A 23,045-nucleotide genomic window follows, 5' to 3' on the forward strand; every position below is an offset into this window, starting at 1 on the left:
GCAGAAGCCCCACCTAACGTGGGAGGAGGGTGATGGTCTCCCAGGTGGGAGTGTGCCTGGCACATTGTCTTCTGTTTGTTTATATTAGGTTTTTCTTTTTTCTTCCCCCAACAGTGAAGTCGGGAAATTAAAATGAGGGTGTCTGTAGTCGTCACCGGCCTCCTGATCTTGGCTCTGAGTCAGGAACATAACCGCAGCAAAACTCTCGGAACAAATTAGGGATTTAGAAGCTTTAATTGAAAAGAAAAAGGGAGGAGAAAGAAGGGCTTTTTTTTTTCTTTTCTTTTTTTTAATAGTGGTTTATCTGTTCAGCTTTGTTGATCCCTGTGGTTGAAGGTGTAGAGGAGTCCGAAGGGATTGACTGGCCCCTTCATCTTTGCTGTGTCACGGTGTGACTCCGGGTGGACGCAGGCCGTGGGTTTGGCTCCGGGCAGGGCATGGCCGTGCATCAAAACTTGCCTGGTTCCCCGTCAGCGGCAGTAGCCTGTGGCTCTGGGCCGCGTGCTTCCCGCGAGCGGGTCAAGCGCCGTTGCCACGCTCCGTCGCCTGACCAGCGCCGGGCCGGCCGCAGGAAATCCCCGTCCTCGCTGGGGCAGGAGGGCTGCCGGCCACCGACGTCGCCAGCAGTCCCGGGACGCGGCCCGCCACCCTGCCGAGGCGTGTGTTGGGTCACTCGCGGCTGTCGACCGTACGAAGACTTTTTCGTGTCGGCAAAGCTGGCCTCCTCTCTTTGCCTTCCCGCTCTGAGTACCGCACGTCCCCCAGCGCGTCCCCTCGGCTCCCCTCCTCTTGGCTGGAGGTGTTTCTCGTTTCTCCTCTCCCGTAGGAAGGGGGAGACACGTTTGCAGCTGCAAAAGACTTGGTGTAGATGTGCCTGCAGAGGTGACGTCTCACGTCTCTGTGGAAAATGCGCTGTCACAGCGCTGGTGGCTCACGTGGTGGTCTCGTTGGAGAGGCAGCAATCGCTCGAGCTGCGCGAGCTGGACGTCCCCTCCCCGTTGGTGGAGGGGCCCCGCAGCTCAGAGGTGATGGGCGTTCAGTGCGGTGCTTCAACAGAGCTCGTGCAGTTGTCATTTGGATAAGTCTTGGCCGGCGGAGGAGTAGAGGCCTTTGATATCAGCAGCCAGCATTAGATTGGTTTGCAAAGAAACTTAAAAAAACAAACAAACAAAAAAAAAAAACCCTGCTGTATCAGGTAAAAAATAATAATAATAATAATGGGTGTTACATGATGTAAAATTAGAGTGTCATTAGGGCGAACTCCTTTACCTGAACTAAATTCACAAACTTTGTTTATGGGTTCCTGTCTTGTAAATTTAGGTTTGAGGAAATCCCAGCCTTATATGGTAGCGTTTGCAGGGCTGGAATTCTGTCACAGCCATTTCTGGTTTCTCATCTCCATGGGCACGTGATTGCTGGGATTCATTACTGGTGGAGAAAACTGGTGGCTCCAGAAAGTCCCCAAAGTGCTACCACATTTTGCGCGTGTCCTAATACTGAAAGCAGAAGCTCTGCTGATTATTGAAGAGAGCGGAGTCATTGGCCGGTATCTGGAGCCGGGGGTTGTTGCTGTGAGAGAGACTCATAAAGGAGAACCTCCTCAGTGCAGCTGGTTGTGTTGTGGAGTGAAGCTTTGGGTTGTGAGGGAGAGGCTGGAACCTAATGAAAGCAGGGTGAGATACCTTCATTGACTAAGTAAGAGCATACCTGTGTCATTTATTCTGGAATAGTGGAAACACTCTCAGTTCACAGCCTACTTTATCTTGTGTTGACTCGTTCAAGTAGCGATGCCCAAAGGTGGACCTCCAAGTGGTGGCTGGCTCCCAAGCCATTCTGCAGTCTTAGAAAGAGGTGCCCTTCTCAGCTTGCTTAGGGAGGCTGCTAACTAAATCTGGAGGGTAACTTGATGGTTTTTGCGTAGTCTGATTGTACAGATTGGGGGTACCATACGCAATATAGCCCAAAATAAGAGTTTGCATTAGTATAAAATCCCTTTATTCAGTGTTTTACCAAATGTGCACATATGGCAGTCAGTTCACATGGTACTAACAGCCAGAAAAGCGGATAGCACTGGAAGGAGAAGAGCTTAAATGTCCCCTCGCAGCAGACAGGATTTCTGGGTTTAGACATTCTTCGGAAGAAGCCACTTGCATTCAAATGCAGAAGACTCACTTTTTATCTGTTTCGGAAGGATGCAGGATTGAGTCATCTTCGCCAGAGCTGGAGCTGGCGGTTACAAAGCGCCTTATACAACTGAGGGGGCTTAGGCCACTGAGCCATTCCCTAAGGGGCTGTATGAAAAGATTTAGAAATCCTTAACTAAACTGCATTAATAGAGTGAATCCCAACAGCAGGAGATGTGCCAGGTCACCAGGCGCTGGTTACAAATGGCTTTTTAGCTGGACAATTAAACGTTGATTTGTTGTTGCTGTCTCCACTGTCTGTAGCCGCTGCTCTGCAACACAGGTTAAGCCATTTCCCGCGTTTCCATCCTTCTCTCCAGAAAAGCAGCAAGTTGTGCTCCGTACAAACTCACGCGTTTGAATGCAGCCACAGAAAACCTCCCTTTCCCCTTTTCCTTGCTCTTTTTTTCTTTTTTTTTCTTTTTACCGCCCCCGTTCCCTTTTGAATCCGTGAATGAGAGAATGTCTAAAGCCGGGGAAGTATGGAAAGATTTTCTCCCTGGAGAGGTCAGGGTGGGGTGGAAAGCGAAGGGGGCTGCGAGGGGGCAGCCGAAAACAGGAAACCATGTGGCAGTGTGCATGCAGGGCCCAGCTGATGTGAATGAGCTATTGAGAGGGGGAGAGACGCTCTGACTAGCTGAGCAGGAAAGCGACTCAGAAACTTTGCTTTTAAGAAACAAAACAAAACAGAAGAACCTCTGCTTTTCAGCTTAAAGTAAGTGAGGGAGAATTGTGTTTTCCTGAGAGCAAGTTATTGGGGTCTTTTGCTCATCCTTCTGTGTTTTAAACATAAAATTGAAAGTGGCTGATTTCTCTTCCCCCCCCCCCCCCCAACTGATTAAATCATAAGTTTCCATTCCTGTTTGGGGGAAGCTTTGAGACTGCAGTTCTCTGTCTTGCGTTCACCTGGCCTGGGGGAGAGGGAAGAACAGTCCTTTTTTCCTCTCCTAACCTCTCTGAAAATACGTACCTTCGCTTCTCATCTCTTTGGACTGTGGTGAAGCCTGAGGGGGAAGAAGAGCTGGAGAAGGAAGATTGCTGCTTTTTCTCCCCCCCCCCCTCCTTTTTTTTTCCTCTCACTGAAAAGATGAATCATGTTCCCACAACTGCGAAGACATTTTCAAAGCTCGGCGAACACTGGTGCAGTACTAAAAAGGCAAGTAGTGACGTCCCAGCCCAAATCAGGAGGGAGTGGCTTTATTTCATTATTTTCTTTCCTTTTGCCCTGTGCTGTCATTAGAAATTTCAACTTAACGCAAAACCGAGTCCTCCTGTCTGGTGAACAGTGGACTGACTCGAGCAGGAGGAAAGTACCTTTTTTTATTGTTTCTTTCACATCCAGGCGCACTAAAAGAAAAAAAACTATTGGTGAGAGTATTTACTCTGGATACGGTGATCAGCTTTTTTCTTTTTTTCCCCCTACGTTAGACACACCGTGGCTGAGCCTACCTTTTGTTTTCCCCTTTTGGAGTGTCAGGGTTCCAGTTGCACACATCTGGCTTTTGTTCTTCTTTCAAGAATTTCATTCTTGGTGCTTTTTGGATATCAAAATTGTCTGGAAAACTGTTTTTTTTTGTTGTTATTAATACAACAGGAAGGCTGACACCATTCTTAGCAGTTACAGAAAAAAAAATCATATATATAAGCTCTCTCAAAATATCTTTTGTTTGCTATAAATTCCTGCGTTGCCTGCATAAGCAAGTCTCTGTTCCAAGAAGACTTTATCAACCCGTCGCAGCTCTGGGATTTTCTTTTTCCTGTTAAGAGAATTGGACAGGCTGATGTGATTCAGAGAGCGCTGAGACACAGGGACTCCTCTGAACACATTTGTGAGAGATTTGGAGCGTATGCCTTGACGAGCTTGTCCTGGAGTTCATGGTGGGCTCTGCTCCTCACGTCTTGCCTCTGGTTGCGTTTTCCTGGACAAGATGTACGAACGCCACAAGAGGCGATACAGCCTGTGTGACATTTCCAAGGTGGACAGGACTGTAGATGTTGTGTTGTTAAAGGTATGGTGTTGCTTGTTTACACTTCTTTCTGTGCTGCTTCCTCATCTTGAACTTGTCCATCTATTCCCCATCATGTATGTTCCTGCAGCTGGGCTCTGCGGAGACGGGGAGCAGGTGGAGGAGATCTTCTTGGTCGGCATGTAGAGGTTTTTGGGTGTTAGCATTCAGCATGACAAGATTTGACATCTTCACTGTGATCATATTACCTCTCTTTCTGAGAGCTCTGTCTGGCTGTCTTCCCTGTCCCCTCGTCCTCTTCCGTTAAACGGTTCTGTCCTATTTTGCAAACTTCACAAATTGCAGGTGCTTTTTGTGTGGAAGTTGCCATTTGGCTAAGGATTTTCATTTCCACTGGTCGCTTTTTGGCTTGGACTATGTGTGTGCCCTGAGAGATGGATTCTGCCCAAAAAGGCATGATGGATCCTCTTGTTTCTTCTGTTTGCCTCTGTTTCTTAGTGGTGCTCAAGGGGTGTTACTGTTTATCTTACAGTGTGGATGTGAGTTTTGTCTTAAGACCGGGTAGAGCAAGAGCCAGAAATGGCTCTTGGCTAATTGTCCTAGTGTTCCCTCCTCTAATCTAAAATTAGCAAGTGCTCCACCAAATGGCAAGGTGGCAGTCTGGGAATGTTCTGTCACGGTAACAGCTTTCTGGAGCTCCAGCAGTTTCCTGGCAAAGTGCATGGAAATCGGAAAGCAGCCAAAGTGGCTGCATAACACAGCCTGACTTAGATATCCGAACTCATGGGAGAGAATTTCCTTTCCCTCTCTCTTTTGCTGCTTTCCTTTCTTAGCTGAGGTGGTAGGCTGCTGCACGATAATGTGGCTTCCTTTTTTTTATGGTTTTTGTTTCATGCTCTTAGTTTCAGAGTAGAGATGAAAAAGGAATGAGGTTTTCTATCAGTACATATAAATATTTCATTTTCAAATGATCCTTGATCTCTTTATCTACACTAAAATTGACCGAGTACTTGTTAACCTGCGTTGTTTAGGATTGAAAGTATTTTCCTTTAAGTCAGTGTGTCCTTTGCTTTCCAGGACCCAAAACACGAACAACCATAACTTGTTTTCTCTATCAGCTGGGTTTTGTTGACCATTTTCCAACTGTCACATTAACGATGCTGGTTGCAATATATTGGGAGCCCACAGGACTCAATCTCTAGATACCCCCAGGAATGATTTAAAAATGTGGATGTATTGTACACATGCTGCTTATTGTGCAAAATGACCACTTAATTATACTTGGGGAAAGAGCTGGTACCTTGACAGCTTTGGTTGTTTATATAAAAAGCACAATATCTGGATGCCTGGGTTGAAATGTAATTCACTATAATTATCTGACTTCAGTATTTCTGAAGTCATCGGTTCCCTAAATTAGTTTTTGTTCAGCAAAGCTTAGATTTTTAGAACAAAATATGGCCCTCATTAGTTCCCACTAGTATTTTCCTAATTGAGTTTCAAAACTGTGGGTTATACTGTCTGTTTCTGCATATGACTCAGTGTCCATATATGTGTGCATGTATGCATGCATTGCTTCACAGAACGTAGACTGTAAATAGTGCAAGTGTTTAAAATAGAGGGGTGCCAGTGACAGCTACCATTATAATCTTGATTTTTATCTTCATTTTTAGTCATTCTTCATGATTTATTCTGCTTTCTATAGCATACCCAGTTGGTTAAATTAAATTTCAATGATCTAGAGATGGAAGCCAGCAAGAGGCTGCGTCAGTGGCAGTCACATCTTTTGACGTTAATGGGAGTTGGATCAGACCCTTAAGCAGGGAGCTGGAGGGGATGATGGTTCTTCTTAAGAATTTAAATACTTATATAAAACAGTACTTTAGTTAGATCACTATTCTGGGGGCAGAGTTTCTTAAGTGTCAGGTATTGAAAAGCAAATAAATATCCTTACAACAAAAGCAAAACCGAACAGGACCCATTAGAAGTGTTTGATCTGAATTGAAGTGTAACAAGATACCTGCTAAGCACCAAACAGCTTTTGGTTTGGCCTATTGATTGATTCTTACAAGACTTCTTTTATTTGAGTGGTAGGTGAATATGCTCTTTGCCTCATTTTGAGGTGGGGAACTCTATAAGCTTGACAGGAAAACAGCTGGTGGAGAAGGGAATTGGGACAAGCTGGGAACAAAGAAGATCTTATGACGTTCACTTACTGTATGTGTATAGATGGTATTTTATTTGCACTGGTTGCATCCATTCTTAGAAAAGTTGCAAAAGAGTTTTGGTTCCTACCAACTGTTTTGCAGGGCACATGTCTTCTGAAGGATCAGTGTGTCAGGGCTAAAATTTTCCATGTTTAGATTGTGCCTGAAGCAGTGGTTTGTAAAGTTACCAAAAAAGCTTCAGCAATTTTGGGAGCTGGCAGGTGTTTCTTCCTCCTTCCCGTGTAGGAAAGCATTGGTCAAGAGGCAGCAGGTAAATCAGTGTTTTAGCCTTTATGTTGGCGGTAGGACTTCACCTTTACTGTAGCTCTTTTCACTGCTGCAGCACTGCAGATGTGCTGAATTTGGTTACTGACCATAGTGATTTGCCACTGTATAGGGAACCCTGGGTGATGTAGAAATGACACAACAATTTGGCATCATCCTTCCTGCCTGGGTTCTGTTGTAGCAGATATCTGCATTTCATCTTCGTAGGTGAATGCTCAACCTGTTAATTGTAGGTAGATTTAAGTTTTTTCATAATTGGGAAAACAAGGCTCGATTTAACCGCCCTCCAGAGGAACAGATCTCATTCATTCGTCTTCCAGTTAAAAATCAGAGCATTGTTGATGAAGTTAACATCAGCCCAGTGTTATGAAAATAATTAAGAAGTTAAATTTGAAATCCAAGGGGCAGCATTATCAGTGCTTAGTGCAACCACATTATTCTGCTTCCGGTTAGAGGCTGCTGTGCTAACTCTACCGCAGCGTAGGAGTAGTTCCTCTGGAATGGATCCTGCCCACATGATTCAAAGAGGAATTTGCAGCATCCTAAACTAAAAGCAGTATGTTGGGAAGGTCCAGAAATGTCCTCGGATCACTTGTCTTCTTCCTCTTGCTTTGAACAGATGCTTGGCATAAGTCAGAGTGAGACTAAGGTTTCTTCGAACATTGTGTGTTATCATGCTTAGAAAGCAGTTTTAATTTTTCCCATGCACTTTGTTTTTGATTATTTGGTGTATAAGCATGTTCATTCACTTTCCAAAGGGTGAAATGCCGTCATCGGATGAAGGCTATGCAGCATCTCTTTGAATTTTGTGGCCCTAAAATGACACTGCGCTTTAATATGGAAAGCAGCATCAACACACGGTGGTCTGTTTGGTTATTAAAGGTTGTCTGGTTATTTAAAGGAATTTCTCCCAGTTTATACTGATATCCACTACTGGGAAGTGATAACCAAGTCTGTTTGGTTTTTAAACCATTGCGGAATTGCAAGGGTTGTCACTTTGTCCCTTTTGGCATACTTTGAAGAATGGTCTTCATGTTCCTCATTCACATTGTAAAATCTTCCCGTAAAGCTCAGGCCAAGCAAATATAAAGAGAGATTACAAAAAAAAGTAAGGGAAAAAGGTCAAAAAATTCTGGAAGTTATAAGCTGACATGTCTGCTGTTATTGCATGGCAAGATGATTATCAAAGCAGCAATTTTTACTCTAAATTTTGTGTGTATGGAGTTAGTTTGTGTCAAGTTGAAGGAAGACGGCTGAAATGCCATTCCCCAGTGCCCCATCCCTCACGGTCCTTTTTAAAGAGGTTTGGAGGATCTTGAAAGGTGGTTGCTGTGGTTTCTGCAAGGGAGGTGAATCAGTCATTACTTTAGTTTCTAGTTTAGGAATTAAGAAGCGAATGGATTATTCCATCGTAAATGGAATTGTAAAATTAAAAGCTTATCGCAATAAACATTGAAAATAGGATACTATGTGAAATTTTTAGGAACAGTGAAAGAAGAGTTAAGATTTGCATTAAAATTCAAGAAGAATACACTGTATTATTCCTATATAATTAGATAAAGTTATGACTGCAGTTAACGTAAAAAGCTTTTTTTCCTGCTATTTTTGTTCTTCAGTGGATATTTCTCATCTTTCCTAGTGTTAATTAGTACGGAGTATAGTGTACAAGTACTTAATGACACACCAAGCAAGCTAAAATTACTATACTAAATATTTTCCTTCCTGCAGTAGTATCTGCTTTTAGCTGCAAGGTAGAATTTAGTTTGGAAGCTGGAAAAAGAAAGAGAGGGGGAGAGATGGAAACTTGTGGATTTAGGGTAAAGTTGAAACAATATGGAAGGTGGATGCATCTCCAGAGTTTTGCTAGGAGATGAAAGGTAAAATTATCTGGTTCCTTCTTCTCCAGTGATGCTTCATGGTGACTTATGCTGCTATCACTGGGGTTGACAACTGCAAACTTTTTAAATAGTGGAATTTTTCCTGATGGGTGAGTGTGTTTTCTTTGTTGTGCAATGGAAGGGAAATGTGATCAGAATAGTTAAAATAAAACCAGAGTGTGGGGGCAAGAGGACTTTTCCATGGTTAGTTCCCTTTCTTCGTTTTTAAGTTACACCAGGGCGAAGTTTCGGAAGCTGACGCCGTTCCTGGGCGGTTGCTTCGGGAAACGGGTGCCGGTGCCGCGCAGGGGCCCCGCTGCCCCGGTGGGTACCTCCGGGGCTGTGCGATGCGTAGGCGAGCAGCACCGTTCCCATGCACGGCGCTTGCCCAGAACGGTGCTTTCAGCAGTGTTTGTCGCAGCAGCTGCTGGGCGTACGCCGAGGGACTCTTGGAAGGAAAGCCATCACCTCTTGCACTGATGCAGCTCCTGGTAAGAGAGGTGCGAGCAAATACGGCAGTGATCAGCCCTCTGAAACGAGTGTTTGCAGCGAGCTCTCTTCCCTGCAGCTGCAGCAGAAGTGGAAGGCAGCAGGTTTTGAAATGTCTCCTGAGCAGGAGGAGCAGCCGCCCCGCAAAGTGTGCAGGCGTCGCACGGGGCTGTACGTCCTGCCGGGGTGTTGGGTAACCGCGCGGCGAGGCCTCGGTGGGCAAAGCGAGAGGAAGGAAGAGCCTCGGGGAGGCCTGGGAATGGAAGGTCTCTGCTCGGGTGGAGGGAAATGAGAGCTGATGGTCACTAATTGTTCCCACATGATAGGAAAGGCAGCAGCCCCTTTCGCCTAGCAGATTGTTTAGTTTCTTCCTTTTCTTATGCAAATAGGCTCCTATATTAAGTCTCACTTCAAGTTTCAAATTAAATGTCTGCGGGAAAATGTCTCTGAGAGTCAGGAAATACATGCGTGTGTGCCCAAAAAGCAAAATCAAATGGTCTAATGCTTGCAAGTCCTGTCAGTGTCTTCAAGCCCTCTCGGGAGGTTTAGTCTGCTAGTGCTTCACAGGCAAACAAGAAATCCTTTGGGATTCGCTTTTCAGTGTCTGGGGATGTGCTTCCATGATTCATTCAGCGTCTTAGCTGCAGATAAACACATTCAGACTTCTGCATGGAAAAATAGCTGGTTCTCTCCTGGCAGTTTTTCAAAAGCTGCGTATTGAAACTCTGTTCCCAGGGAATGTTTCATGTTCCCTTCTGCCATCTAAACCCCGCTGCATCCTCGTTGCTCCAGCCACAAAGATTCAGGATGACCAGAAGCCACGGGGTATAATCAGGGCGGGCAAAGAGTGAAGTGTGGGTTTTTTAATGTCTTCTGCGGCCACCAGCCTGTCCTCCTGTTGACAGACTTTTTTTAGCAAAACGGGGAAGAAGGGAGGAATAGTTTTGTTGTGTATGATGCCTATGGGTCTGTAAAATCCCGAGACAAATCCATTTCTGATTGCTTCTCTTGTGCATTCGCCACCCCGAGAAGTTCAAGTACTTTATAAAGTATCTCCTCCACAGCCTTTGCAGTCTGTAGCTTCTTCACTAGCCCTGAGCAACTGTAAGCCGGAGGATGAGGCTAGAGAAGAGGGAGTCCAGTGGTGAATCTTCAGCTGTGGATAGCGGGTTATGTGTTGTCAGTGTGTTTTAAGTGTATGTGGACCACCCAGTTTCCTGAGAGCATGCTGTAAACCTCCCTCAAATCCTGTCTGGTCTCTTTGGCATAGGGAATGCTTGTATATAGTAGTGGTTTCCTTTGTTTGCATTTTGATAGTAATAATGATTATTCCTGAATTAGGGCTGCTTAAGGTATTTTTCTTCTTAATACTTTATTTGGTTACATAGTCAGGTATATCTGCAACAGTACATTAAACCTCAGTGTTTCTCTTTCGTTACTTTTTGTTCTAGAAAAAAAACAGACGTTTTCAATACTTGGCAAAGTCACAGGGCAGAGGATAGAACTGGCTGGGTAATGGGAAAAATATTCGAATCTTTTTTGAAAAAATGCCAATGTCTATAATGCATTTTCAGTAAATGACTCAACTAGTTCTATTAAAGGCAAAAACTATAATGTAAATTCAGCCTAGTTTAATTTATTCTATCACCAATCACTTGATAGGCTCTAAACACTCTCTTAAGTCTTCTGATTTTTGCTTTCTCTCTGCTGATTACTCTTTTGCTGAACAGGACACTTAATTTTCATTTTCCAGTAGTGGACATCAGTATAAACTGGGAGAAATTCCTTTAAATTTGGTGGAGCCATATGGGTTTAAGTGTAAGGAAGGTTCAGGAGAAAGCAGGGTGCAAGCCATTAGGGGGTCAGAGATTGATTTTATATCTGAAATGGGTAGTTCCTTCTTTTGTATGAACTTAAGCAATTTGGCATTTATACTACTATGTGTGTTCAGGCTGAACCTCTGAATTTGCCTTCAAGAAACTGTTAGATATCTGCTCCAAAAAAGGTTCTACTTGGGCTCGAAAGAGAAGAAGAATATTAATGTGATATTTATTGATCCCAACAGTAGTGCTCTTTTATGACTGAAAAGTATGTATAAACCCTGTAGTGAAGTTTAATTGCTAGAGACTGTCTACGGAGCAGTTAAAACTGAGCATCTTTATTTCACTTTGAAAAAATGAGAAATCATTCTTCCAAGTGCTTGCAAAACCTTTTCCCAAACTTCAGATTGCTTCCCTACTGCCTCCCTTTCCTTCTCCACCACTCACTTAATGTATGTGCACTAGTCTGCTAGCGAAGAGACTACGCCGAAGCCCATCTGTGTGTGTGTGTGTGCAGTAAGACGGTGCGGGGCAGCTGAAGAAGGGGGAGAACAGGCATGCAAGTGTGTGCATGTCAATATGTTGGGTAGGGGAGCAGGGAAGGCCAGGATCTTAGATCCGTGTGTGTATCCAGGTCTAATGGGATCTTAGACGCGTGTCTGTACAACGGCCTAAGCAGCAGCAGCAGGGAAAAGCTAACGACAAGTGTCCCTCAGCACGTGCGTGCCCAAGGAAAGCAGCCCCGAATGAGCCCGGAAGTGGAGAGGGTGCCACGGGCATCGCTCAAGGCCTCCCACCCATAGAGCACCAGGACCTTCGCCCCTTCTGGGAGTCTCTGGCTTGTTTTTCTCCTTTGCAGACTCCCTCTGCTCCTTCCCTGTCTCCCCCAGCGAGCGCTGCTGGCCTGGGGAGGTCGCAGCATCCTTGCTGCTGGAGGATTTTAAGGGCAAGTTGGCCTAAGGCCTCTCAGATTATAGCTGAGCCTGACTTGGAGCAGCAGGAAAGGACTAGCTGACCTGTCAAAGGCCCTTCCAACACCACTTTGTCATCGCAGTAGTATGGAGGAGGACAAAACCTAACGAAGAAAAATCGTGCTGTAGAAAGGAGCTGACAGATCGCGGAGAACAGAGCGTTGATTGTGAGAGGTGGCTGGGAGGAGGTCACCGAGGCGCTGGCAAGAGCCACCTCGGTTGGCGGGCGAGGTGGACTCGGCCAGGCGGGAGAGGAACTCCAGACAGCAACTGTAAATAATGAGTTCCAGGATCTCAGCGGCGCAGGAGAGAAGGATGTGGGTCATTAGTCAGAGCAGCCAGTCGGGTCAAGGATAGGAGAGTCTTGGTTTCCTTTTAAAAAAAAAAAAAAAAAAAGAGAGAGGCAGTGCATTTTGTATCATAGGAGAAGCAAAGGAGAAAATTAAGGGGATGATAATCTGACAAGGGACCACAAAAATGGAAGAGGATCACTGGGAAATTTGAGAACAAGTTAGTGGCAAAAAGCAAATGATGAAAATAGAGGAGGAGGCAAAGAAAAGAGAAGAGGAAAAGACAAGTGTTTCAGAAGAGGAGAGGGATGGAGAAATATTTTTGTCATCAGAAGTAAGACTAAGTGATCTATTTCAGCAGCTTGCTTTTTACATAAAGCATGTGAGATCCTGTGTGTTGAGGCAAGTGAGGAGGGGTGAAGCAAACCTCTGGATGTGGTGAAGCAGGGCATGGGATTGTCCAAGTGAGATTCGCTGGCATCTGAAAAAAGTGGAGGATTTCAGCTGAGAAGACAGCAGAGCTGCTGAAGGAAAGAGAGCACGTTGTGGCAAGGGGGCTTCCAGAGTCAACCAACTGTAGACAAAAACAGCGGGAAACGTATGCTGGATTGGGCCAAGTGCTGTGGACAGTCAGAAAAGCTTTAGAGTCAAGATGCTGGAAAAAACATCCCAAGTGAAGAAAAGTAAAGCACAGGCAGAGTCAACACGCAGGGAGAGAGGGCTGAGAGCAGATCAGTCATCAGTGCTGAAAGACTAGAAGTCATGGAAAGGTTGAGGGATGGGTGAGATGATAAGGGCTGATGTTGAAATAAGCCATGTGATGTGTCTTAGTGTTAAAATGGATTTCCCCCCATTTTCTAACATAACCAGCATTGGAGTTGATGCAGACATGCAAAGTCAAATGTACAAAACTCTTCTGGTTCTCACAGTGTCTTGGGTACTTCGGTAGCCCACGTTTCCACATTAGCAGTGCTCCTCTCTGTCTTTAAGGTAATTATCTTTACAGCAATATGGATGGTAAGGAATTGCTATTCTGTAGATAGTGAATCAAGGCATAAAACAGCGAATTCTGCCTGCAGTCATGCTACAAATGGGAGTGAGAATTGAACCCAGGTCTCCCAAATCCTGAACAAGTACCTTAAACATTGGCTCATCCTCCCTCTGAGCACCTGTCTTGGGCATGAGCCACCTTGGTATGATATGTTCCACTGAGAAATGAAGTTTTTGGCTTATTTTAATGGTTTCTTTAGTGGTGTTAAAAAAATCATAATTTACTTCTGAGATTCTTGTTATTGGAACAAAATGAAGCCTGTAACTATATAGCTGCTGGTCGATACAGAATTATGTTTCAGAAGAAACCAGGGCATCGGAGAGGGTAGCCTTTCTTTGATGTGGTATTGTCTGTTCTTTCAGATAAACCGTGAAAGCTGGTGTTCGTTAGAGCCATGTCCCGATTCTTCACTGCTGGAGCCCAGGCGGACCCGGGAGTCTCCAGGTGAGCCGCGTGTCTCGCGGGGGTGCTTCGCCCCCACATCTCCATGCACAGTGCAGAAGAGCAACCTCGGGATTTGCTTTGCTTGCAAGCTTTCTCCTCTCCTTTTCTTATCTTTTTCTTTCTACTTCCCTTTTTTTTTTCACTTTAACCTCAGGTGAAAAAATACATAAGCAGAAGAAAATGTGCAGTGGATCTATAAGGAGTAATTGTTAGCGTATGGTTGTAGCGTTTGACTTGTAGTGAGTTGTACAGCATGCCGCCTTCTTAAGTAATTATGCATTTAGGGTATTTTGGACAGTATTTCGATTTTTTAATAAAATTGAAAGGTCTGACATATGGTTTCTAGCCAAAATTGATAATACAAAAAAAAAAGTCAGAAACTTAGACTTCTGCCTCCATATTTAGATCCAAATCAGCGGCTTATTTTTTTGGTTTGGAGTTTTTTTTTTTCCCTCCTAAAACTTCCCATGATTTCCAGGCTTCAGGAAGCAGGAAGGTTGTTCAGAGCCATCTTTCCCACACCCTGCCCATCAGCGCTGGTGAGCTCACTGCCATGCATGCTGGCTAGTGTCCCCTGTCTGTTCCACAGGGAGAGAAAAACTTGCCTGGCAAGTTTCAAAGAGGAGCTGATGCCAAAGATAAGGAAAAAAGCATTTCCTTTCATTGAATTATGCATGTTTAAAACAAACAAAGTGGAGTAAGTTATCAGGGCCATTAACATGACTTTGATTGGACTCTTCATAGACTAGACACTTGCTTTGCTTTCATTACAGCAATTAGAGTGGGGGTCTCACCTGAACCTCCTTCAATTTATGTAAGACATTTGAAAGAAAAACAGAGATTAAATCACTAAGTGTCAATGTGAAATTCAAACCCAATCTGTTCAGAGTATAGGCTAGGGAATGATATTGTGGGTGACTGACCTGAAGGATTTATACTAAGTAAAAGTTCTAGCTCCCATCAAAGTGAAATAAACACTTTTTTTTCTTTAAAAAAAAAAGCTATGCTTGGAACAGTCATGCACAACGAATATCTTTTTCAGGAGTGTTTTAAAAGATAACTTTCAGTATTGTATGTTGCTTCTTTTATACTTGTTTCCCTAGATATTGCTCGCCTCTGAGTATGATTTTTCTACTCTTCAGGCTAGAATTCATGTGTTTCATTTGACTGCAAAATGTCATGTGCACATGTGGCTTGCCAAATATAGTATCATATATTCACACAGATCAATATTAATTTTATACCTACTGAATATACAATGCAATATTATAGAATTATATATTATATAAGCAGGTAGCAATATATACAAATATATGCTAATGATCATATGCATATGTGTCTGTAATGCATAAACAAAATGAGGCAGTTTGTTAAGGTGGCAAAGGAAATGTGCTCTCCTGTCTGACTGAAATATCAGAAAGATCTTGGGTTCTGCAGGTTCTGTCCTTTCTTGAAGCGATATAATTACTGCGTACCCATATCTGAGGTTGCCATGCATTGCTGTGCCCCAGTGTGAGCTCTGATGCTGGAAGTATTAAGACATTAAAGAAAAGCCTGGCAGCATGTAACAGAGATAAAACCCTTAGCGTTTGTGGTGTAACTACAGCAACTGTAGCTTCTCATTTTTCGTTAATGCTTTTGAAAGCAGAGGAGTGCAGGAGATGTGTAGATATCAGCATGGAATTAGAGGATTTAGCCCTTAGACCTAGTCTTCGAGGACACAAGGCTTTGGAAAATGCACATAAAAAAGTTGTCCAGAAGCTTTCTTCCTAAGGCTCTTTACTCTGTAATTTGTTTGCCTCTGTGTTATGTGCAGAAGTGTGATACTATCGTCATTTTATTTTCATGCACATCTCTAGAGGGAAACAGATAAGCACAGTTGCACTATTAATCATATGTGTGCAGCAAGTAGGTGATAGATGTGTGATAGGAGTCATTCTTCAGGCTCTGTTGTTAGGACAGTGCCGTCACCGGGGCTTGTCAGGTCACGGGTGCGAGAGACAGCGCTCCAGATTGTGCAACGTGCATGCCACTTAAAGCAAACACCACAAACCCAACCAGCTAACCGAGAGAAGGAAAGCACAAAAAAATCCAGAATAACTGAAAATAAGTGAAGTATCCACTGAAAGTTGGGGCTTGGAAATTTAGTTCTCAGTGCAGATGACATGAGGCATGCGTGGGGCTCCCCCACCTCTGTCTCCTCCTCGTCTTCCTTCCCCAGCTTCCCACCCCTTTGTTTCATGTCCTCTTTCCTCTTCCAGCCTGTGCTGTCCCTCTGCTGATCCTGCAGGGCCTTCCCCCGTTGTGATTTATTGCCTGGGTGAGGTATCCGTTCATCAGCGCATCTGGACGGTCCCCACTAGTTTTCCACTGGAACGTGGCTCGAGCCCCTTTGTTTTGCAGTCTGGGCTGTGGACATGCTCCGTCAGCCGCCAGCTGGACCGTCGGCATCCTGGCTCGGGGTCCCTTCCAGCTTTGCCCTCTCTTCTGTACTTTTTCCTTTTTTTTTTGCCTTCTCCTCTTCCCACTCCCTTATCCCCCTGGATTATGGAAAAGAAGTTCAGATTTTCCAGGTTTGCTGAACGGGGAAAAGGCAGGGGGAACAGGCACGCCTCATCCAATAACTGCTTTTCCAATTCTCCGTGGTATGGAAACTCCTCTCTGGAATGATGGAGTTTGCAACCAGATCCTATTTCTCGAGCCGAGTGACGGAGCTGCCGGGAGAGCCCTGCTCCCGTCAGCGGCCGTCCGGCTTTGGGGCAGCGTCCTCCTCGTTCTCTATTTACTTTCCACTACCCTCGTTCTCCGCGAGAGCTTCCAGGCAGCCAGCGTTGCATGCTCTCCAAGGCGTGCGGGTGGAAGGAGAGCGCAGCCGGGCTGTTCCTCGATGTAAGGGCTGGCTGCCTCCGCCGCACCGCAGGCCAAGCCGACGCTCGCACATCGCCATCCCTCCGGGACTAGCAGGACTTGTGCAGCCCGGTGCCATATGGAGAAGTCTGGTCCTATCAGTTATGCAAACACTAAGCACTCTTGACTTAAATTAGCCTGCTTGTCCTAAGCTTAAATATGCTATTTATCGAGGGTTGAATTTTGAATTGCAGTTACACCAACGTGAGCTTCTGAGAGAGGCTATGTAGCTGGCTTGACACTTATCTCCTCTGACGTTGGCCTCGCTGCAGCTGGGGTATTTTGTAGCTGCTGTCAGGCACAATTCTGAACTCAGGCCAGTTAAGGATAGCGAAAGAAAAAAGGTGGCTTCAATCTACCCTACCCAGATCTGTGTTCCTTGTGTTGCTGTGTGAGCTTGACATAGCCAAGGATTGAGTTTGTCAGATGTAATTTAAAAGTGAAGCAACATTTTATTGCCCTGGCTCCTCTCCAGGGAGCTAAGCATGTTTTGGTGGTATCTCTTTAGGTTAGAGCAGATCGAAAAATAACACCTTTCTTAAAAAGAAAAAGAAAAAAGAAAAAAGAAAAAAGCAGTATGTTTAGTGGAGAGAAAAGAATGTTCAGTTATTGCCAAAATTGTCATTAATGCCTTTGCCTGAAGGCTGAAAAAAATGAAAACATTGCAGACATTATTGATGCAAATACATTTCTGTTAGGGTTTTTAGAGGGAAAGGATTTTCTGGATAGCTTTAGTCATTTCCACGCTGCTAATTGCCTGGATCCAGACAGCTAGAAGCATTTTATAAGAAAGACGGGATGCAATATGCTTATTAAACATAAATGTCAGGAGTAATTGGAGCTTGGGAATTTTTTTAAATAAATTAATTCTGAATCTTAATAAAGTAAATCTGGCCATGAAAATCATACTGTTGCTTTTTCAGTAAGAAGTTTAGAAGAAAGAATCAACAGATGGTCCTGATGTGCATTAAAACCACCTTGGCTTTAAAAAGTTAGAGGGAATTGATTGTTTTTAATTTTATGTTTACTGAATATGAATCTAATTTTGCAGTTGCTGCAGTCAATGGGAAACTTCCGGTTATTCTCAATATGGAGATACCTGATATGTAGTGTATTTATTGGTTCATCAAGCTACAAGTGTACATGGCTGTTTAATGGAGAATTTCTGTTTACAGTGTGCTCTGATGATGCATATGAAGCCTTTAAAAAGGCGTTTTAACTTTGGAATAAACTCTTTTGAAAATTTGCAGTCACATTTTGGGGAAATGAACACAATTGGTAAAGCTGTTTTTACTTGTTTCTTTAAATCCTTGAATTTACTGAGTATATATGACTGGATGTATGCGTGTAAAGAAAGTATCACTTTATAACTCTTTCTGCTTTGCTCCCTTAGAATGTGAAAGCTTCCTGGAGGATGGGCTGAGTAGCGTCTGTGCCTCGTCACGGGGAGTCCTTAAGAGAGAGTCCGGGAGCGAGTCTGAGCTCTTCCCCTTGCCTGGTGATGGGATGGAAGACATTGTCTTTGGAAAGGTAGGAAAGTGTGGTTAGGATGTGGTTAAAAAAGTCAAGGCCTGATTCTGTAAATCCATATTGCAGACTTGGTTAATTTTGGTTTCAGCGGTGACTTCTTTCTCTAGAAACCTGGTAGTGATTATCGTGAAACAGAATCTGTAGGAAGGACCTGGCAATCTACAGTTATGTGCAGCAGAATACCAAAAACTTTGCAAGACCCTGATGTTAAAAAGATGAAAGTAATTTTGACTGTCCGAAAGTAAATCCTACATCAGAGAAACAGTTGAAAAAGTAGATTTTCTTGCAAGGTCGTTAGGGATGGCACAGGCGGTATGAAAGCCATCTTTAACTAATGTAACAAAGATCTTTTGATCTGAAAACCATGACCTCTCCACTGGCACCTTCAAAATCATATACTGTAATTTGCAGAAGAACCAATTTTTTTGTCAGTTCAATGCAACTCCCTTAATAGGAAGGAAACGCTCACTCTAAATACTTAAGGCCAATTCTAGTGAATAGTTTTGTTGCCTAGACAACATACCTCTGATGCCTTTTTGCGTGCAAGTAGAAGGAACATGTTTTCAAGTTTGTTCAAGATCAACAACAGAAGTCATTACTAACCTTAGTCATCTCTGTGCCCTTTGTGTTGCTTACAAATGAGAGGGGGAGGGAGGGATCGGTGAGAACTGCGGTACAGAATCATCCTCCTCAATAGCGGATGCCTTGCTTCAGATTTGGCCTTTGGTTTTTCTGTCTTCTGCATCTGTACAGCCTGAATATGAGGGTGACCAGGTTTTGCTCTTTAACAATCTTGTTTATAGTTGGTAGTTCTTGCCATAACTAGATCATAAAAAAGCACCCAGAAAGAGTAGAGTGCTGCGGACTGAAACAGGGCAGGAGCCTCCTTAGAGCAGTCATCACAGGGACTTTGGTCCAAACTCCATGGAAACTTCCACTGAGGTTCTGCATGGTTTTAGCCAGCTCAGACTTACCTGTTTGAACACTGGGTTCCTGCTCTGAAAACCTAGAATTTGGGAATAGTTTTCACACTTGCTTTCAGAGAAATACGTTTAATGAACCAAAGTTCTCTTTGGTTAAATCAAATCAGGCAATGGTGAATATTTTCCAGTGGGACGGGAAACACCACAGCCTGGACTAAGTGATCTCATGTGCTATAAATGAACAGTAAAGTCATCCTTAACGAATGTGGTAGGGCACAAAGCTCACCAGCCTCACCCTTTCCCATCTTACTTTCAAAGCGCTGGGGGACCCTGCATTTTGAGAATACAAGGCCTTTTGGCAGAACGGAGCACTGTCTTCAATTTCCTTGTGTAGACTGGCGTGAATTACAGCAAGACACTTTGCCATTTGAGTCTGATTTAATGATGGTATGGGGGTGGGTGGGATAAGAGTGCTGTGAGAACACAGTAGATTTTATATTACGCAGAATTTTGGCTTTTTCCATTTCTTATGTGGAAAGTTTGTTTCTCCAAAGATGTGAAAAAAAGACAATCAAAACTTGGAAAGAATTGGTAATGCAACATCAAGGAAAAGAAAGAGCTGGTGGGAAAGTGGGTCTTCAATGGCCCAATTGCCAATGGAGAAAGGACAGAGTGAGGAAATTATTTTCTTTACAGAAAGGGAAACCTTTTATTAAATTGGCAGCCTTTGCAGTGCTCTCATTACGTGGTGGATTGCAGATTTCATCTAGAAATGGGTGAAGTTCAAAAGGTTCATGAGTTTAGTTTAGGAAGTTATTCAAAGCTGATCTCAACCTCAGTCACTTTTTTCTGTCTCTGCTCTGCTGACTAACTCAACTTGATTTCTTGTCTCCTTTCTCAGAATTCGTCTGCATACCTTTTTCTCAGCTGTTTATATAAGAACCAGAGATGTCTGTTCAGCTTCGTGAGCTTGTTCCTTAATTCAGTCTTTTTTGTAGACTCCAGAGCACAGCTGGTGGAAATGAGCGTTATAAGCATTTTTTAACATCCATCGAAATAAGTGCTGGATTTAATATTTCTTTTCAAAATATTTTGAGGTACATTTCTTGCTTGTAGTCGGTTAGCTCTGAGTCTATTAAATAGTACAATTCCTATATTAAATTAGGAAGAGAGAGAACACGTTTATGAACAGAAGGAGAATCTCAAACCTTTGTGTATCATGATTATTGTTATTACTATCCTGTTCTTGCTTTCCCTTTGTATGGACAAGGGTTGAACTGCCTTCTATTAGAGTGTTTCTATTATACAAGACACCCTTTCTCCAGTAACGAGTTAAAAGGAGGAGTGATAGAATAGCCGTTAATCCAGAATTAACTGTTAAAGGAAACTTTGGTGGAACAAGCCATTGCCTGTCCAGGGTGTCCTGTGGATATCTGCTGCTTCCATAAAAATCACTTGAAATTAATAGATTTTAAGCCCTGATTCTGCCCTAGGGCCCAGAAGAATTGGGGTGTGTTGGATCATGATATCTGCAGGTGCCTTAAGCTGGCTCTGATGGGTGCGTGTTCTCCATGGTGTCTCCTGTCTTGCTCAGAGGGACATGCACCAAGTGGAGAGCGCCCAACTTCAGGGGGCTCCGGCGTTAAAGCCTGACTTGTTTTTTCAGACTTTAAAGGCGGTTTTTGAAACCCAGAAATCACAATGCACATTCTAGGGCTTCAGCAAAATGCTGTATTTTGTATGTCAGTGCTTCATTCCCATGTCCTCGTCATCCTTTTTCTCTCTTTCTTCAAGCAGCCATCTGTGCAGACTTTGCAACACCCTCTGTCCTGAGTGATTAATGCAACATAAGGTCATTTCTCACAATCGTCTTGTAACTTCCTGGGGCGTAGCCCATACGGCTTGCTCATCTTAACTTTTAACCTGCCACCAAAATTCAGCATTACTAGGAAGTTTTTAAATCTGCCCTCTGGGAAATGATTCACATGAACGGCCCTTGGGAAGTCAGGAACCTGCTGTTCATTATCAAAGAAAGGGGCTGGCACTCGCATGTGGTTTCTGCCTTTGTTTTGGTTTGATAAAGGAAATAGAAAAGATTTATGTATTTGTGCGGGGTTTTTTTAGAATTATTTTTTCTCAAAAAAAAAAAAAAAAAGGAAGCACATGGGAATAAAAGTTTGACGAGAGAGGCTTGCACCAAGGATACACTGGTCCACTCCAAATCATAAAAATAAGGATAAACAAATAATTAATAGGTGGCCACTATCGAGGTTAACTGTGGGGAGCCTGGAGCTATAGCTAAATGTGAATAAAGTGACCCTGCTTCATTATATTGCATTTTGCATGTTGTCATTAAGAAAATCTTTGATTTAATCAAAGATTTAAAACGAAGATTTTTGATTTAATCTTTTCTTCATTCCATTTATCAGGACCTACAGAAGAAGGGATTTAGTTGAAGAAGTTACCTTACCTCCCCCCCACCCCCACTCCAGCATCCTAGTGATTTCTCTTATTCCTATTCATGAAGAGGAACATACACTCTTCTTGGGTTTTACCTCATTTTTTCTTACAAGCTTCTTACTAAGTAAAGACTGGTTTTGACAGCGAAGAAAATGCACGTTTGCATGTCTGTAGAAGTTTTTCTCAGTTTTATGATCGTAATTAAAAATCAAATTCATTGAGGTGCAAAGCAGCAGGTCTAATTTGAAGAAAACTAATATTTCTGTAATGTTTCATTTTCCTATAGGAAACAAACAAATTAAAAATCCATTTCGTTCTGCAAACAGTATTTTTCTTACTCAAACAGGATTAAACAGCAATGCATACTTACTGGCACTTGGCCAGATAGCTAATTTTTTTCAGAGGTGGCTTCAATATAGATGTTTCTTAGATGTGTCAGCCACGCTTGGCATCTTCCAGAGTCCTCGTCCTTCCTACTAGCTATTTTGTGTTGTTTCAAAAAGACATCATTTAAATGAAGACAGAATATTTTAAGAGTAATAAACATGGGCCACAAGTTCAAGAAAGCTGTGTAGTTGCTTTCTGTAGTCTGTCTGATGCTCAAGGTAAAAGCTGAAATGGACCACATATATTTCACCTTTTTAAAGTTCTCTTTGAACTGCAGTTTAACGATCGAAACCGTGAAGCTTCCCTGCAAGGGAAGCGATTTTCGTTCTGAGCTTTAAACTGGAGCAGTGTTAGTCATCTGAGACACAAAAATTTTTCTCTTTACCCAGGAGCTAATTCCCCCCATATAATTTGGTGCTCTGCAATATTGTCGCTATATTTGCATCCAACTTACAATGTTTCCCAAGTGCCCTGTCCTTCCACTGCACCGCTGGCATGTCATCGTCTCTCCTCCTGCTCTGCTGCCCTAATGTCTAACAGTATTTTCCTGCGTCTCAGGAAAGCAAAGCAGACTGCTTCCTCTTCTGAAGTAGTATTATCCACATAATGACTACTTAATTTGTCTGGATTTAAGCAATTCAGTAAGCTCTCATCATGAGTCACACAAATATCAGATTATCTTGCATAATGCCAAACATAATCAAAAACTTTACAGGGCATCCATTTCATTCTCCCTCATTTTAACCTGCGCTTCCCATTTAAATGTGTGTCAAATCCATTATTTTAAATTTGCAGTTTACGTTTACCATTAAAGTGTACTTACACAAATTCATCATTAGTGTTTGACATCCCTTACTGTCAAATGAATGCTTTTGATGGGATGTATTTTTAGCATATCGTTTAATGTTTAGTGTTTAAAAAGTGTATTGTTCTTGGGTATCGTGCTGTGGATGCTGGTTTTTTTCTTCTTTTTTTTTTTTTTTTTTTTTTGATGAATGGGAGGAGGGGGAAATAGTGCGAAGGCATTTATTTAAACCATCTTGAGGACACTATTGTGTACCTATTAAACCAAAAGAAGATGAAAAAATAGACAGCCAAACCTGAACTAGGGCTTTTTCTTAAAGTGTGATGTATTTCATTAGACTCCACTCGGAACGCTTCCGTTTCTTTGTATTTAACTTAACAAGAAGCTTTTAGCTTAGAATTTGTGCCGATAAAGGCTTCGAAGAGTGCAGTCTCTAGCGTTTGCTGATAACG

The 23,045-nt window shown here is 43.1% G+C and overlaps 1 protein-coding gene across 13 annotated transcripts in view; it reads left to right on the plus strand.

The window, feature by feature from the left end:
• AKAP13 (A-kinase anchoring protein 13) overlaps positions 1 to 23,045 on the plus strand; it is a 233,436-nt gene that overhangs the window by 153,147 nt on the left and 57,244 nt on the right. For all 13 annotated transcript variants that reach the window (XM_064517213.1, XM_064517208.1, XM_064517212.1 and 10 more), the window contains 2 exons: positions 13,500 to 13,581; positions 17,882 to 18,018. In XM_064517213.1, coding sequence (XP_064373283.1) covers positions 13,500 to 13,581; positions 17,882 to 18,018 — 219 coding nt within the window. The remainder of the gene's footprint in view (positions 1 to 13,499; positions 13,582 to 17,881; positions 18,019 to 23,045) is intronic.

The sequence above is a fragment of the Dromaius novaehollandiae genome, chromosome 10 (genome assembly GCF_036370855.1).
Source record: "Dromaius novaehollandiae isolate bDroNov1 chromosome 10, bDroNov1.hap1, whole genome shotgun sequence".
Taxonomy (NCBI): Eukaryota; Metazoa; Chordata; class Aves; order Casuariiformes; family Dromaiidae; genus Dromaius; species Dromaius novaehollandiae.